The following is a 17,916-nucleotide window of genomic DNA, read 5'->3' on the forward strand; positions in this document are numbered from 1 at the left end:
CCAAACTCACTGGCAATGCTTTCACTTGGTGAGAGGTAGGGATGAATCTGAGCTAGATATGGAAACCATTACACCCCCCCCCCCACCCCCCCCCCCCCCACCCCCCCCCACCCCCCAAAAAAAAAACCTGGAGTTGAGTGGGAAAGTAAGAAACATGAAACAGAAAAACTACAAAGACCCAAAGAAGCATCTAATATGAGCTAAACGCATATTTCATGAGGGGAACATTACATCTGGGAATAAAACGCTCAGTATTCACACACATTTGAGTCAGAAACATCGATAAGCCCTCAGTTTGTGAGGCTCAAACATACAGTCAAATACACACAAACGCACGCACGCACACACGCACACACACTCACACAAACATCAACAAATGCACCCACACAAACACATAGACACATGAACATGAATATAAACATTCATAAATGCACACACAGTCACCCACACAATACACATGCAAACTTATACAAACACATATTTGATACATAAATATGATGGATCAATGCATAGATGTGCGCACACACACACCCACGCGTGCACGCACAGATACAGCAATTGTCAGTGCCTCACGAGGATACAATGTTGTGAAGAGGGGGATCTGTGAAGTGGCCATTTTGCCATTTTACTGTACAAGTGGGAACTGCTGGAAAGGACAGGGTGCACTCTGGGATACCGTAGCGGCTGTGCGGTCTGGCTGAGCTGTAGTGAATGGATTGTGATGGCACTGAGCCAAGAGGTTCATAGCTTACTCTAAGTAGAGAGAGGACAGTGGTTTACAAAAGGGAGAGTGGATGAAACGGAGACCAGCATCCACCAGGAAACAATAAAACAGCGAGGGCAGCTATAAAGGAGCAAACATGTCACCCACAAATGATGCAGTGCCTCTCTTGATGCTTTTGACACCTTATCTGGATTTCTAATAGTCCCATAAATGCACCAATAACATTAATTTGGATAATGTAGAGATTCTTTGGTGAGATGAACTAAAAGCCAGACGTTTAATATACCTCTTGACAACTGCTAAAGGTGGATAAATAGAGAAATGGATAGACTAACAGCTGAGCTGCCGCTCTATTCACAGGCAAATGCACAGAAAAGAGAGGCTGATAGGAAAATAGACACTGACAAAAGGAGCAGAATTTATCTGCTGCTCGGTGAAAGAGAAACACAAGGGACAGGGTGAAACGGAGATGTTCGGAGGGCAGTGCTCTTGATACTGTCAACGCTTATGCCACCAGTCCATGTCTGTTAATGGATCATCTATTCACAAAACGTTTGGGGCAACAGAAGGAGAAAGAGGAGGAGAGTGACCCAGCACGGCGAATATTTCACCCAGCCCAGCTCACTGTCAACAGAGACTGGACGCCCAATGACCCCGAGGCCACAGCTCAGGTTTCCGCAGACTCTAAAGTGAAGCGACACAATACCCTGAGCCTTTCAGCAACTTAAAGATACCAACAAAGAGATTGGATTAAAAACGGTCTGAGAAGCAGTGCTTTGTGGAAAATTAAAAATGCTGACATTTCCCAATAACGCATCAGGATTTTGCTGCATCCTGAAGGATATCTGCTCACTCTTTGCGGCTGCAATTCTGAAAATAGGTTTAACAAATACAGAAGACAAAATGAAAATGTGCTCTGTCCTATCCATTCACTCATACTTTACTTCTCTCAGTGGTGACATTTACTGTCTCATCAGAGTCAATGAAAATGGAGAAAGTAGGCTGCAGAGCAACTCAATGATTCTCCCTTTTACACCAGTTACTGGGAGTTTTAACAGCGTTTCACTAAAACATGAAAAAGTCTGTTGGATCATCATTAGCTGATTTGGAAATGCCACAGATAAGTGTAATAGTTTGCAGTCTCATATCATGGCAAGTACACGTCTGGTTTTAGTCCAGATTTGGGGACATGCTGTGTGCAGTTGGCATGTTCTCTCTGTGCATGCATGGATTTTCTACAAAGTACTATGGTTTGCCCTACATTCCAAAAAATAAGTGTTTAAGATTAATTAATAACTAAAATGGCAGGAAGTGTGATCTGTCTCTCTGTAATTGTCCTGTGATCAACCGGCAACCTGTCCAGCAAGACCTATGCTTTTATATTCAATTGGGGTCTACTTCAGCACCATGCTGACAATTCTGCAGAAGGCCAAGCATCAAAGACAGAATATAAAATGGCTTAAACCAACCAAACAAGAATCGAGAAGAAAAATAACCTGCAGTAGTTAAGGATTGAATGCTGCAAAATATTCAACCCTTTGTTCATCCCCAATTGCAATTCATAAATACTAGCCTGACTGATTACTGATATTCACCAGTGCCAACGGGCAAAAGCGTGTCACAAGCTTAAACAGGTGGAGAATGTGTTGTAAGAAAAGCAAAGACATGACATGAAACAATGAAGGATGTCCAGGATTTCCAAATGAAGCAGAGGACTGAACCAGTGCCGATAGGATTAGGGCAGCCTTGAGACTCCATTGAACGAAAGCAGCGAAATGTGATTAAAGTCGCTTTTGTGAAGAGGGACCACTAAAGCGCACAAAAGCAGCGATAACCAGATTGCCTTTTACATCTGTTAAATTGACACAGCAGCAATAGATAATTGCCATGAATTGTTCTTGAATTATGTTGGCATCCGTACGTGCGCACGTGTGCACGTGCATTACAACCCCCCCCCCAAAAAAACAAAACCTCTCCATCCACACTGCTACTTTTTTCATTTTACTTATGATTGTGCTGTTTTCTTTCACCCGTGACTCTCTTTTTCTCCAATGTTACAAAAATAGCAACAGAATAAAGTGAAATATAATAAAACACCTTCACTACTAACACGTGCCTGTGGCCAAAAACTACCCAGCATGAGAGCAAATCAATATTTTGAAGCCACAGATGCCATCATCTGAGAGGAGAAGCAGCAGACAGAGCCTCTCGGGTTTTGGTGTATAAGTCAAAATGCCTGTGCAATAACAAGAACCTCACAGACAAACAGACCCCACTTCAGTCTAAATATCTACATTTTCATCTTGCACGGCCTTATCTCCAGTATTGCTTTGTGCATTGGGGTCTCTTATTGAAAGCATAAAGCCCATGCCTGAAACAGGATCCATTAACCTTGTTTAGTGAGCCTTGAATGGCAACTTAAAACTGTTGCCTACTTAAAGAACACTCCACACAGAGGGCACATCATTTCACTCTGCTCAAAGTGAGGCTGCAAGTCACTCAACAATGTGAACAGCTGCTGCGTCGAGAGTTGACTGTTCCAGCTGTGTTTCCTCCCACGACTGTACACCACAGTTCTTCATACACCCAGTTATTGGCACAAACACACTGTCACTTTCATGGTCTGAGAGCCAATGTAATAAATCAAAGATGTGAGGGAAAGTTACACATACATGTCTCACAGTTCACTATTATTCTGTTGGGGCTCAGGGACAACAGAATGTCAGGTCAAAGTTTCAATTGTACCACATCGACAATATTTAGCAACAAATGTAAATAGTTTTGAGTACTGATTCTTCTTGTCTTCCACTTGATTAGCTTTTGCTCTATAATAAGACAGAAAAAAACAAAAAAACATGCTGCATATTTTTTTTCACTGATTACAGTACTTCTTTAAATACCTATGACAACATAATTATAGCAAACGTGTAATCAAATATGAATGAGAAAAGAAGTAAAAATGCTTCTACAAGTAAGACTGTTGTATCTAGCCTTTTTGCTTAAAATAACAAAAAAAGGTGTTTTCTTTTCTACACTCGTTTTCATATACAGCTCTCAATTTAAGCCATCAAATCAACGTGTTTTTGCCCTTGTCACATTGTACGTTGCTCAAATAAAGTTCTGCTCTGGAACATGCAATGTGAAGTTATTTAGAAGGTAATAAATAATGCATGTGACATTTATGAATTAATTTCAAAGGCATCATACAGTGCCCTTCTTCTCACAGGCAATGAGGTTTGAAAAAATAAAAAATAAACAAATGAAAATGTGTTGTGGTGAGACAAAGCAGAAAGCCTCATGGAAAACCAGGGATAGAAAATGAGACTGAGAGAGAGAGAGAGAGGGAGAGGGAGAGAGAAGGGTGGGTGGAGAGAGAGGTGGGCATATTGGTGCAGTCCCTCATGACCCCCTCCCCACACACACTATGTACAGTGCTCATTCATCCCACTCTGGCCCCGACCAATCCCAGAGGCGCTCTCCTTCATGCGGGGCCTCCCAGCAGCATGGGGCCTCCACATGGCCATGTCAAGTGCCAGACTTACTTGTATGAGTCAACAGACCAAGCAATAAAACCAACGCCGGGGTGATGCAGGAGACCCCAGTCCCATTCAGCTTGTTTCCTCAGCAACACACTGACTGACAACACTTCTCCCTGAGGTGTAACTCATTACAGGAAAATAAACTTTGCATACGCAAACATCAGCAACAACAGCTTAAAAAACCTTTTTTTTTTTTTTTTTTTTTTTTTTTAACTTGATGCTCCATTTTCAGCTGAAGCACATGTACTGGACGTAACAAAGATCAGGGTTGAGCGTCTCACACAATGCCAGGATGATGAACGAGACCGTTAGGTGACACTTTCCCGTACATGCACTGAGGAAAGACAGAATGCACCGAGCGAGATTTGTACAGCATGCTCACGCTGGGGTTCGCAGTAAATACAGCTTTTATCACAGAAGTGAGAGATGTGATCTTTGAATAGTATGCCGTGTTTGAATGAGAACGACAGGGACGCCCGCGCTCGGTGTGAAAGCACAAACCACAGTTGAAAAGATTTATGAATGTGCACGCTCACTGATGCAGGGGCATGAATGCAGCCCAACTTTGAATCTGTAGAAGCATATACATTTCGCCGCAACAGCCTATATTCATATCGGTAGCTGTACCTCCACAGGTCAGCCTCCCACATGGCCACCTTCAGTGTTCCTCCTCGGCTTTCATGTGACCGTGCAGACAGCAGAGAGGTATGGGAGGAATGTGGAGGCAGGTTGGTTGACCAAGTGAACACACACACACGCACACGCACACACACACACACACACACACACACACACACACACACACACACACACACACACACACACACACACACCGCTTTTCTTAATATACTGAGTTGCACCTTCAGTGCAGCTCAGCTGTGGGTCAAATCCCATATCCATTACCCTGCATGGCAATAAAAATCTGTGACCTGGTAAGCACCCAGGATGAAATAACACAATCTATTTGAGTTGTATTATGGCAATAGTGGGATCTTATTGATCCATCGGGGATCAAAGTATTAACAGATAGCAGCACTACCAAAGGCTTGGAATGCTTTCATTTGATCTACGTGTGGAATTGAAGTGTAACACTGTGAAAAAAGACATGTGACGGATAAAAGACCTCCTGGTGCTTCTCGGTATATCTCAGCTTCATTGAGAAAAGATAATTCTGCAACATTTGTGTCATTCTGAAGTAACTCCAGCACGAAGAAATGATGTTCTCCATTCAGACAGCGATAAAATAATCAAGATGTGGAAAACACTTCAAATATCAAAATTCTGACTGAAAAAGTGTGTACAGACCATCAACACTATGTGATAAAACAGATACAGTACATTGTTCACATTTAACAGTTTTTCAAGATAAATGAGAAGAATCTTGTTGCTTATATCACATCATCATCCAGTTCAGAACTCAGTGAAAATAAATGCATGATGTCGCCGAGGGACACAAAGCAACGATTAAATAAGGACAAGACACAATATTCCTAATTCGGTTGTTGCCTTTGACTGTTCAATCCACAATATTAAAAACGAGGGGAAAAAGTCCTTTCGTGTCTTTCTGAAGGACAGTAAACAACGAGAATGTTTATTTCAAGCTTTGCGGAGGAAAAATCCTAATGTGGCACCAAGAACTGTCTGCTCATGCAGCTTTGTGTGGGATACATTTCATTAAGGGTAAATAATCAAATTGATAAAAAAAAAAAAGTATCTTTCAAGTTGCCATATCAACAGCTTATTATTTAAAGCATAGTTACTGAAATGGTAGTATTGTAAAATACATGTACTATTCTAATATGCCTTCACCGTATTGTACATAGTAAATATCAGCGCACATTTTGTCATAAAAACTGCAGATATTTTGTAATAGTTTAATTAATGCATACATACATACTATACATGCCATTGCGGTGGTATATATGGGTATTCATTCATGCATAATCTCTTTCTGGCGCGCACACACACACACACACACACACACACACACACACACACACACACACACACACACACACACACACACACACACACACACACACACACACACACACGCACACAAAGACACAAAGTGGCATAAGCAAAATTAATTGTACTTTTCTTTGTCTAGCGGGTAACCTGTAAGGACAGTCGCTACTGCCGTACGTTTGACCTTGTCGCTTGTCTCAGCTGTTTCATCTGGTTGATCAAAGCAGACGTAAGACATGTCTGATTCAAGACCAAACTTCAAGCCCATTGTGCTACACTATCAAATGAACAAGTACAGAGATGACATTGGAAACAGTAAGAAGTGGCGACAATTCGAGTTGCAGTCGCACATGTACAACAACAACTACATGGGTTTGTTTTCACTGAGTGACTGATTCAGGTCAACCGGAAGTCACAACACCGATATCGTCCATTAGAGGCTTCATTATAGTCTAAAGGTGTATTTTCTGAAGTTATCAGACAGTTCTGTTACCCACCAAGTCATTACATTGACTCATTTTCAGAAATATCACTATGAAAACATATTTCACATTTGATGGAAGCAAAATGATTACAACATAAAATGTTCAGTGAAGAGCAATGGACTTGTTGCAAGACAGATCGAAAGAAAACAAATCTTATTTGTCAAGTGGAAGAACGACTTTTATCAAACAAATGTAATGGTGTTTTTTTGTTTGGTTTTTTTTTAATCTTTATACATCATTTCTGGGAACCATCTACATGACATTGGTGCTCAGAGACAATGAAAACACACGTTTTTGAAAACAGCTCCCACGGTTGAACACACTTTTTCTGAATACTGCGCATGTATAACATCGCCATAGTAAATAGTCCTTCAGCACATGCACCAGCAGCCGGACAATAACAAAAATGGCGGCCTCCCGAGTGTCATGACTCCCAGTGTGTGTCCTCCTGAGACTTGGTAGTTTTATAGTTGAGTCACAAGGATTATCATTACAATTTTGTCACATGTCCATACGAATGTTCATGTACTCACCATTGTTAACGTTTAGAGCTTATTGTTCTCTGCATGCATGTGTGTTGTTTCACTACAAAAACAAAAAAAAACAGCTCCCACTAGTGTCCCAGCATGCTAATTAAATAATGTTCAGCATTGCTGTTGTTTCTGCGTAAACAGACATCGTTTCTAAAACATTGCTGTGTAAATGGCAAAGTTTTCTGAACCAAAAACACAAAAACTATGTTTTTTGTAACACTTTTATAACATCATGTAAACAGGGCCTAAATCGATATTCTCCCATGAAGAATTAGGATTCAAAGTTGATAAGATAGATACAAATTTTAAAACTAAATGTAACAAACAACACAAATTAACTAAATTAATTAAACGGAACAGAAGGATTACAAATTACCAATACAAATGATACTCTAATTCTTCATGGATCTCAAATAGCTTTATAGTACAATATTGTATTGTAGAAGTACAGGAAGCCCAGCAATCAAGTAGAAATGACTACTTAACATGAGATAATGTTTGTGCAGTGAGTTCAGAGACAATTGGCTGAGTTTCACCATCAGGGCATGACAGTTCAAAGCTCCACTTTACCTTGATTTAAAAAACAAACAAACAAACATTTATTTAACTTTTTTTGTGTGGTGTGCTGGTGAAGTATTCAACCATTATGAAGCGGAGATGAATTTCATTCCTCAAAGGTAAAAATAAACCCACAGAAGTGGGGATGCCTAAACCGGGGGGGATTTCTCGGATTCATAACACTCCCAATCCCTACATTTTTGTAAACCAAATTATTGGAGAGGTCCTCTCCAATAAATCAGGACTTCTGGCCTCTCCAGTAATTACTGGAGAAGCCAGGCCAGAAGTCCTGATTTAATGACCTTCCTTTCTTTATTGTTTTGTTGGTTTTTTTTGCAAGAATAGTTGAACCTTCAGCCCTTGGCAGCTGGACACGAGTACACTGTAAAAGCACGTCCATCACTTTCGCAACATCTGAAACTCAACTGTTCTACCGCAGCAATGAGAACAGTATTTTAAAAAAAATTTGGTGGAGGGGTGTATACATTGTCATTAGCTCACAAGGTCTTATTTTCAGATATTTTTAAGGGGTCATGCTGAGAAAAACGCACATATAAAATAAATTGAGCACAACACTCTGAGCAACTCAAGAGAGCAAATCATTTTAATTCATCGCAGACAAAATCAAGCTCAAGGCTTTCTCTCCTTTCATGCAAACACTTCTGCGCTTAAGATTGCTTCCCTGGCACCATGAATAGAGCTGCGCGCACACACACACACACACACACACACACACACACACACACACACACACACACACACACACACACACACACACACACACACACACACACACACACACACACACACACACACACACACACACACACACACACACAGGGCAGCATAAAAATCAACATATTCACTGCACAAATATACCCAGCTGAAACCCAGCCCAGGGCATCTTTAAATAATATGCATCCTAATTTAGCTTGGGCTCTCCAGGGACGGGATCAAGATGCACACACAAATTGCAGCTGACACGCCCACGCTCACACACAAGGAAGGGGGCAGGCACACCGGGTGTACAGTATGTACCTCGGCATACGGGCACATGCACGTACTTCATTTACCTCTAATGTGCTCTAATTAGCTAGACTCAACAGGCACTTCTGTCCAGGAAGCTGTTCTTTTAAAAGTTCCTTCCTCCCATATTCACATAAATATGGACGGCGTGAGATAAGTTTGAGCCCAGGGTTCAAGCAATCACTAACAACAACCACAACATGAGTCATTTACAAGCGCTGCATCATTTACAATTAGATTCTTAAAGCTGTTACACAGAGCCATTCGAGTAATGTGTTGTGAAGGATGGAGTAAAAAAAAAAGCAAATGTTTTTTTTTTTTTCTGTTCTTTTTCACGGTTCAGGCTCTTCAAAAGAAAGCTGATGACGTGTGACATTCACAGAGGCCTTTTTGGTGTTGTCAGAGCACTGACATAAATAAGCTGCAACAGTGAAGCGGGTGCAAGTCGCTCTACAGGCAGCATACATCTGTCAACAGAGCCATGGTTAATATTCTGGAGCTGCTGTCTCGTGTAGACACAACAAACTGGGGCTGAACATACTCTATTAGTGGTGACTGCAGGGTTCAGGGGGACACAAAACAGACAACTTAGGAAGCCAAAGGAGGAGACCACCATCTGCTTCCATCAATAGAAATGGTTCAAATAAGGGAAAGGCATATTATTTGAGGTATGAAGCTTAGAACCCAATACAGTACGTGATCGTAATTCCCTGCCTGACACCAGTTTAAAACTGCAGATTAAATGCAATGATGCCACTGCAACGCTGGCGTGGGCATGTGGACAAATGCAGCAGATCATCAGAGAGACAGCGAGCGAGAGGAAAAAGGAAGTAAAAAGTGAGCTTTGAAGGCAGCTTTAAAGCCTCTTTAAAAAGGCTCCTGGCTCCATGTGCCATTCTTCGCACCAGCCGACAGTACCACAAGGTTGTTTGTTTGCTACCAGGCTGGTATGAAATATTGTATAAAAGATGATAGAAATGCATACCTGGGGGAAGAAAACAGAGGAACAAACCAAGTGAAAAGACAGTCTGACATTTTCAGTATTTGGCACACAAACTCAAGGCTAACAAGACGAAAAAGAATACGCTTCAAAATATGGTTAAAAAAACTAAAAAAGTCTGAACACATTTGATTTTGCTGTACTTGTACACACGTATATAGACTTCTTTCCTAGCTACTGCAATGACACAAATCTCAAACTTAGTTTTCTGCTTAAGTTCAAGCAGTCACCTGGATTGCTCAACAATCAAGTCAATTATTTATGAAAAAAACAGGTTTGGACATCGTTACTGCAGTGTTTTGACAGACAAAATACAAGGAGGCACCGACAACATAATAACTCTTTAATTATTGAAGTACGAAAAGTGAGTTGGGAAGAAGTTGTCACAATTCATGCAATGTAATATCGAAATATCATCAACTCAATCATATCTGTAATGAAACTCCAGTTTGAGTGAAACCTACAAATATACTGTGCTGCAAGCTCAATTTATGCAGGGGAAATACTTCACATGTACATTTACACTAAAACTCTTTTTTTTTTCACTTTGCCATTTTCACCACATTTACTGTCTTTGTCTGACGCAGCGCCAAGCTCGCAATGTTTCCCCTCTGTGCAACTTCACATCCATGTGATGTGTAAGGCAGAGAATGGACTTTGCACCACAGTACCATCGTACAGTGAGAGGAATAAATGGCTGACTAAAAAAAAACAAAAAACATCTCCCTCCCACCACCATGCCTAACACTGAACGGGGTCACCTTCACAATCGTATTTTTACAGTTAAATCTTCCTCGGGTGTTCTATAAAATCTTAAGTTTGCATGAAACAAACTGCACACATGACCCTGTCAGACCCGAGAATATTGGAGGAAAAGTGTTTTTTGTTTTTATTTTACCAGTGATAAATTCCAGTTAACATCCCAAATCTCCGGAAATATCCACAATCTGTTTTAAAATAGAAGATTATTGCTTGGACTGATCACACACAGGTAGTCTGCACTGATTTCAAAGTGATCTAAAAATAAAACATCAACAGTGTGTTAATGCCAAAGGGCTGGCGGCAGCCTTCAAAGGCATGTCAAGAGATTGTGAGCAAATGCTGCTCAATTAAACATGTTCATTCTAGATCAAATTCATCTATCTAAATAGAGGAACAGTGTGCTCATATTAGGAAGAAAAAAAGAATGGCTTTATGAGTTTATGAATACAGTGTGCAATCTGTTATCTTCATTATGTTTTCTGTCTCTATAGAGTAACAGAGTAAATGTGTACTCAATGCAGTCAGGATTATGTATCAAGAAAGAAGACTAGAGAAGCGGGTAAGCATGAGAACTTCAATCGTTTCATGATTAACTTCAACTTATCTCGTACGGCTATAACACGTACTACTGCTTTGGCAATAGGTCAATACCACAATAACGCTTGAAATATATTCATAAATACTCACTGTAACACCTGTATTTTTGGCATTAATATGCAAGTAACTAACTACCATGAGAAGTAATGGCGTACTGATGATTACTGAAGTTTCCATGAGTTTGTTCCACATTACTTTTCTCACCGGTGAAAAATACTAGAGAGCTGCTGTCCCTTTGTGGCCCACCCACTGAGGAGTCTGTTAATGTCAGTTAGTGTCTGTTAACTGTGAACGCCAGCCTCCAAATTGTAGTAGAAGGAGGCACAGGCTCTACTTTCCCCGTACCGGAGCTGTCTGCTGCAGTCGATATGTCACGAGTTTATCTCAGCGAGTGGCCTTCTTCTCATATTTGAGAAGAACTACTGTGCAAAAGAGATTATTAATTTCTATGTTTCTCCTGAAAAAATAAAGGCTAATGAATGAATTTGTTCATTAATCTGCTTTTTGCAAGAACGAGTGTTATGGCAAGTTCTGCATGACTGATTAAACTTGTAACCCTCTTGAGGGAGCACTTAGAAAGTACCGGACCTTGATCATGGCCATTTAAGTCAAACTTAGCAAAATACATTTGTGCCCCATAATATGACTTCCAATCAGCTCATGTAATTTTAAATTAACTTAATGAGTGTGTCGCTTATTAGACTGACCGACACACCAACGATAGCTCAACTAATGTTACAGTTATGAGCATGCTGTTATCATATCTCCAAAATAAAACATGCAATAAAAAGTAACCGGACACTCCAAAAATATCTCATAACATCGCTGGTATTCACTGCAGCGTCACCAACATCACTGCAAACGTCACTTGTCATTTCCATGTTTTTAAATATTCCGGTTTAAATGAATCAATTAACAGTGAAACCTTGTAAGAATGTGGCCTATTTTTATTTCCTCCCATTTTTCAGAACTTAAGCTGTCAGTCTGAACAGTTTATTGGTATATTGGTGGTCTGAGTCTCTCTGTGGTGGATTTTAAATTTCATTACTGGACAGAATCATGTGTTTGGTCAAACCGCTGCACTGTGGATTGATGGACCTTATATAATTTGTGTCGTTTGTTTGCTATGTAAAGCTATGTATAGTCGTTAGTGTGTGTGTGAAGTTGAAAGATTTAATGATTAAACCACATTGATGGAACTTCTCTTGATGTATGTGATACTGTACATTTATATTCTTACAGTAAAAATGGCGCGTCTCGTCCTCGAAAAGAACTTTTTTCATTGATGACAAAGCACAAGTTATGTCCATTCAGTGCATTTCGTCTTTGTGCTGTGAGCTTGAATGAAAAGAAAATATAAACAAACAGATGAAGAGATATCGTGTCTTGTCCTGTCTTTGGGCTGGCGGTTACATTGTAGTGGATCTAACTCTGTTGTTTTTCATATGAATCGGACTCAGACTTTAAATAATTGCAGCATCTCTTTCATAGCTTACCAGACTGTGATTCTTTGTTTGTTGTTGTGATTCTGACGGTCGCTGTTACTTATTGTATTGAACCATGAGCCTTTACTGTGTTTATTATTAAACTGTTATTAGCTTTAGGGATGTACACAGTCGTTATGCTGTATCACCTCCCCCGAATGTATCATCCGCTGCAATAAACTAGATTTCAGCAATTTAGAATGTCCAGTCATATTTCTGTGGTAACTTTATTGAAAGTAATTCAAACTTCATTCAAAAGTCAGATACAGGAATAGTCAATGTAACTAATTACTTTCAAATGACGGTAAGTAATAATATAAAACTTGTACATTTTGGAAGAGACTTTCCCAACCCTGAAAGTGACCCACCAGTAATTCAGTTACTTTTCCAATTAATTATCTTATTTATGTTTGAGTCAATATAAGTTTAAATCTATTGGAATTACTCATGACTTTATTCTTTTTATTTATTTAGAATGTGTATTAACAAGTTTGCACCATGTAATAATATTATTTTATAATATAATATCAGACTTGTTGTCTTCAAACTTGTTTGCAAAACGTTGCAATGAATGAATGTCTGGAAAACATTCGTGAAAGTCACATTTGAACAGGTTTTGTTAACAATATTCATCATTACCTTGTGTGCGTACATGTCAGTGCTCTGTGGGTTTTTTTCCATGTTCTTCCATGTATTTGCTGGCCTCTTTTCTGCAGCAACACGTGAACATGCAGGATAAGCAGTTTGGAGAATAGCTGGTACCAGCACAGAGGAGGAAATTAACGCAAAGTACATTTCTCTTTAATCAAAATATATCGCACTGCGCTGCTCCTTTGGTATTGCAGGAGGCTGCTATTTCACCGTGTGAGTTTTAAGGTTTGACGGAGCAGGGAAAGGAGGACAAAACCTGCAAATGCAAAAAAAGATGACGAGGAGGAGATATTTAATAGGTGGTAACAAGATCTGTGAAATTAGACATTTAGTCTTCTTGCAGGTTTAATGGACTCACATGACAATCCCACTCAGCGAAGTGCTTAATTATCCTCTTGTTTACATTCTCATGCTCAAATAAAAATGCCAAAGGCACTCCTCCAATCGGATTAATTTGCTAATCAACTCTGAGGAATATTCAATGCTTTTCATTGTGCCTACGAATAACTGTGAAGTACTGGATGACTATGAACACAGACACTCTGGCACTTCTGTTTCATTCATTTGCTCGTTATGTGTTTAGTGAAGCTGACAAATTTCCATCTGATCTTTAGAATGGACAAAACAAGTTCTTTGTGCGTGAGGCAATGGCCCTTGCCCTCAAATTCGCCCCACCAGCACCCGCCAATTCATTCCTGTCCCAGAATCACCCCCAACCCCCTCGCCACAGCAGCCTCTGTTCCCACAACATTTATGCATGCTCCACTTTCTGAACTAATTCCATGCATGCACGCACACACGCGCATGCACACACACACATAAACATAACTGTTATTCAATTGGCCTTGATGATGATCCCATGTAATTATTTACTAATAAAAAAAATAAGTGCTAATGGGTTCATTTGCTTTCAAGGCACAGCATCACTGTCATTAGAGCTGCCTTCTCTCATCATAAACACACTCTTCTCGGCCAAACAATAAATATTCTGGCAGATTGCGTAATGTTATCTGTTTAATGTCCTTTTAATTAGTCTTTAAAAAGTTTTTGAGACGCTGACCGAATGCCAAAACAGAAAACTTTCAATGATAAACATCTCACGTGCAATATAACTCAGCATCCTCCTCGCTCCTATCATAGACAAGCACCAGAGCGATCAGCATTTGCTCACAAGAGATTTCATCATCTGGATTTGATCGCCCCCGGTGTGGCACTCACTCTCCTGTCAGGAGCATCTCAAGGGGAGTAATCCCTTATTCTGTCTCTGCTGGAGTCTGTAGGGCATGGTAATCTAACTCCACATAAATTGTATCCTTTGACCTTCCACAGCGATATCAGATGGAGGTGAAGGAGGTGCACTTCTACTCTCCTCCCTTTATGTGCGTAATTGAGCAATGAATAATGGAACAATTACAGTAGCTCAGAGGGAGGTGATGCTACCTGGAAATGCATATGTTTCTGACACATTCATTCCAACACGCTTGACTTTTTGCCCCTACGTGAAATCCTGGCGTAGAGCATTGTTTTATTCCTCATCTTGGTTGGTAGACATGGCTGCAGACTCAGAGCAAGGCACACAGGAGTTACAGCAGCAGCAGCTGCAGCAACAGCAACATTCTCTCAAGACACAAGCCAAGGATGAAGTTATGCTGGGTATTGAATGAGCTGGTTTGTTTTATGATTATGAGGAAGGGAGTTTGTATCTGATTTTGGTCAGAAGTGATTGTGCAGAGCTTTGGGAATCCTCGACCCTCAAGCAAAACACCAAAGACGTGTACTGGTTATAAGCTGGGAAGTTCCCACATGTTTTCATCCATAGTCTCAGGAGTACAGCCTTGGGTACATGAAGTTCTTACTGGTTCCCATACGAGGCTGTTACCGGAAGCCTTCAAAGTTTTTTAAAACTCAAAAAGCACTTTGCCTGACTATTTTACTTAAAATTGAAAGTAATATGTGTCTGATGACAATGAATGACATCACAGGTAGATCAATGGTCACGAGACAATGACAAAACATCCTAAATAAACTATGCTGCTTCAGTAATGTTACTTCTATCACCTGTAGCCCACTCCAGCCACATCAGACAAGTTCTCAGTTTTTAGTTCGATGTGACAGAACGCCAGATACATTTTCAGTCAATAGTTAGTAGTAAAAAATGGATGCAAAGTAGTGTCACTTGCTTTGTGTTCAGCGTTTCCTCCTGGCAGCCCTTTGGCCATGTAACATTCACTGCTGTTCTGCACAGGTCTTTTGTCCTGCAGCTAAGCTCTGTGACCAGTCAGTCTCTCACTGACTCATTACTGCCTGAGTGGGCTGACTTTCCTCTCCACTCTGGGGAGCCACAAGCAGTTAGTGGGAAATAAATCTGCTGCTGCTGCTGCTGCTGTGCGTCTTCCACTCTCAGCCCCAGGACACTTTCTTCTGCAAGTTTAGAGCAGATCACCACAGAAAATGTTGCACTTCCGTTGATTGCATCAGTAACACTTTCCTCAAAACCCTTCCACCCAACTTTGCTTTGTCCCATCAGACGTCCTGGATTCACTGAATTTTGAAAGGGGGAAAAGTTATTTATGTTTATTAGTAAGACAAAGGACACCGGGTTGCTGTGGTCTGACTGAAAGCTGAGCCTACACGTCTTCATCGTGAGCCGCGCTCCCCAGTTTTGATCCCAAACTTCCCTCCGGCCGGTTCAAGAGCCCTGCGGCCGCCCTGTGGCGAGACTCACTGCTGCTCCTTTGGGCAAACGTGCTGCAACTTTGCAGCGCCGGAGCCTTTGCAGCTTGTCCTGAAGAGAGAGTAACAATACACCCCCGACATCCAAAGCACCGGAGAGGCCACATGAGGTGAAGGCGGAATAACGGAGGGTATGTGGCATGGATCGTGCAAGGTGCAGATTCACCCGGAGGCTCTCTCCTATCTGCTATCGCAGCCTACTTATGTTCTGAGTAACTGCACTTCAGTGTAATATGAGTGCCCCGCTACCTCACATGCCCCCCACCAAAAAAAAAAAAAAAAAAAAAAGATCCATGCAGATAAATAAGAAAGAGCGCTTTTTACCTTGCTTGGATGGACCACAAAAAAGCGAAAGAAGACAGAACAGCCAAATTGTACTCTCCACCGCCATGTACAGCCTTTGATTTCCACCAGTGGGGTAGCAGCGTGCGTCTGTACAACCAGCAAAACCGTCACGGCGACATGCATATGTTGGAATCCGCTATTGTCTCCGCCGGTGCGTAAAAGAGTCTGGGAGAGTGTTCAGTCTCTTTGCTCAACAGTCCCCTGGTTCCTAACAATGCGCCTGCATTAGTCCGGGGAGAGCCGTGTCTCTCGGCGCTTCAACGCCATGTTGCGAACGAATGTTAAGTGTGTGTTGGCTGTGAGTCCACACACACACACACACACACACACACACACACACACACACACAAGGAGGCATGGACGCACACATGCGCGCCCACTTTACGCGCACACGCCCCGTTCGCCAGACACTGGCTGGCTGGCTGGTCGTCGCTGGAGTCCTGAAAAGCTGTCGGCGATTCTAACACACGCTTTCTTCCATCCCCTCCCGTTTTTTTTTTGTTTTTTTTGTTTTTTTTTTGTTCAACTCCACGCTTGTCCACCAATACTTATTAGATCCCGTTCAGAGCATTGCAGAAAGCACTTGCTATAGCAAAATTGTCCCCCCCCCAAAAAAAAAAACGTGTTTTACCCCAGGCGCCGTCTCTGTCTGTCTGGGATGATGAATTCATTAGGGTCGCACCTCATACTCGGCTACAGCAAAATAAAAAACAAGTGTGGAGAATGGTCTTGATAAGTGGTTATCTGTAATGACTGCTAATGCGTTGCCCTGAATGAACCCATGTTGGAGACTGCTGCTGCTGCTGCTGCTGCTGCTGCTGATGATGATGATGATGATGATGATGTTTATGAGCACGCGCACACATCAGGATACACTTGTGCAAACACGCTCCTTTAATCATGCACCACCTACGCTGATTCATTCTTGTGATTTAATATCGCATATATTTGTGTTCTTGTTTGGGTGGATGAGCAGGTACCTTTGTTAATGGCTATACGAATTCTAGTGGCGTGTGTGTGCGAGTGTGTGTGTGTGTGTGTGTGTGCGCGCACGGGTGTGATAAAGCAGGTCTGAGTGAAAAATGGAGAGGCACATGTGCTCCCCAAGCAAGATCAGGCAAAAGCAGGAGGAGGGGGGGGGGGGGGGGGGGGGGGGGGGGGGGGGGGCGTTGGTGGTGTGTGCATCCCAATCAATCAACTCGCTTGCCTCCTGCTCAGAGTGCTGAGGGACCCACTGACTTTTGCATGCAAACACATAGCAGGAGCCAGCTGGAGCCCAGCCTTCCCAGAGCAGACAAAGACTCGCCTCGTGCAGCGCTCTCAGCATCACTGATACCAGCAGCATCCTCACATCCACTAGCACACAGGGATGTGCAGCGGCTGGAAACACAAAGCAAAGCCTCTAACCTGTCCGACATGCACATAACCGCTCAGCACATGCACATCTGGCCTGCTACTTCTGGTTACAGTTCACTGGAATAATAGAACCGTTCTTTGAAGTTCCATCTTCT

The 17,916-nt window shown here is 41.6% G+C and overlaps 1 protein-coding gene across 1 annotated transcript in view; it reads right to left on the minus strand.

Annotated features, from left to right (window-relative positions):
• igdcc4 (immunoglobulin superfamily, DCC subclass, member 4) overlaps positions 1–16,451 on the minus strand; it is a gene marked incomplete at both ends in the record, with an annotated part of 52,625 nt that extends 36,174 nt beyond the window's left edge. Inside the window, one exon of the mRNA XM_080498760.1 lies at positions 16,385–16,451. Coding sequence (XP_080354886.1) covers positions 16,385–16,451 — 67 coding nt within the window. The remainder of the gene's footprint in view (positions 1–16,384) is intronic.
• Positions 16,452–17,916: the final 1,465 nt, after the last annotated feature.

Source organism: Blennius ocellaris, assembly GCF_963422515.1.
Source record: "Blennius ocellaris genome assembly, chromosome: 1".
Taxonomy (NCBI): domain Eukaryota; kingdom Metazoa; phylum Chordata; class Actinopteri; order Blenniiformes; family Blenniidae; genus Blennius; species Blennius ocellaris.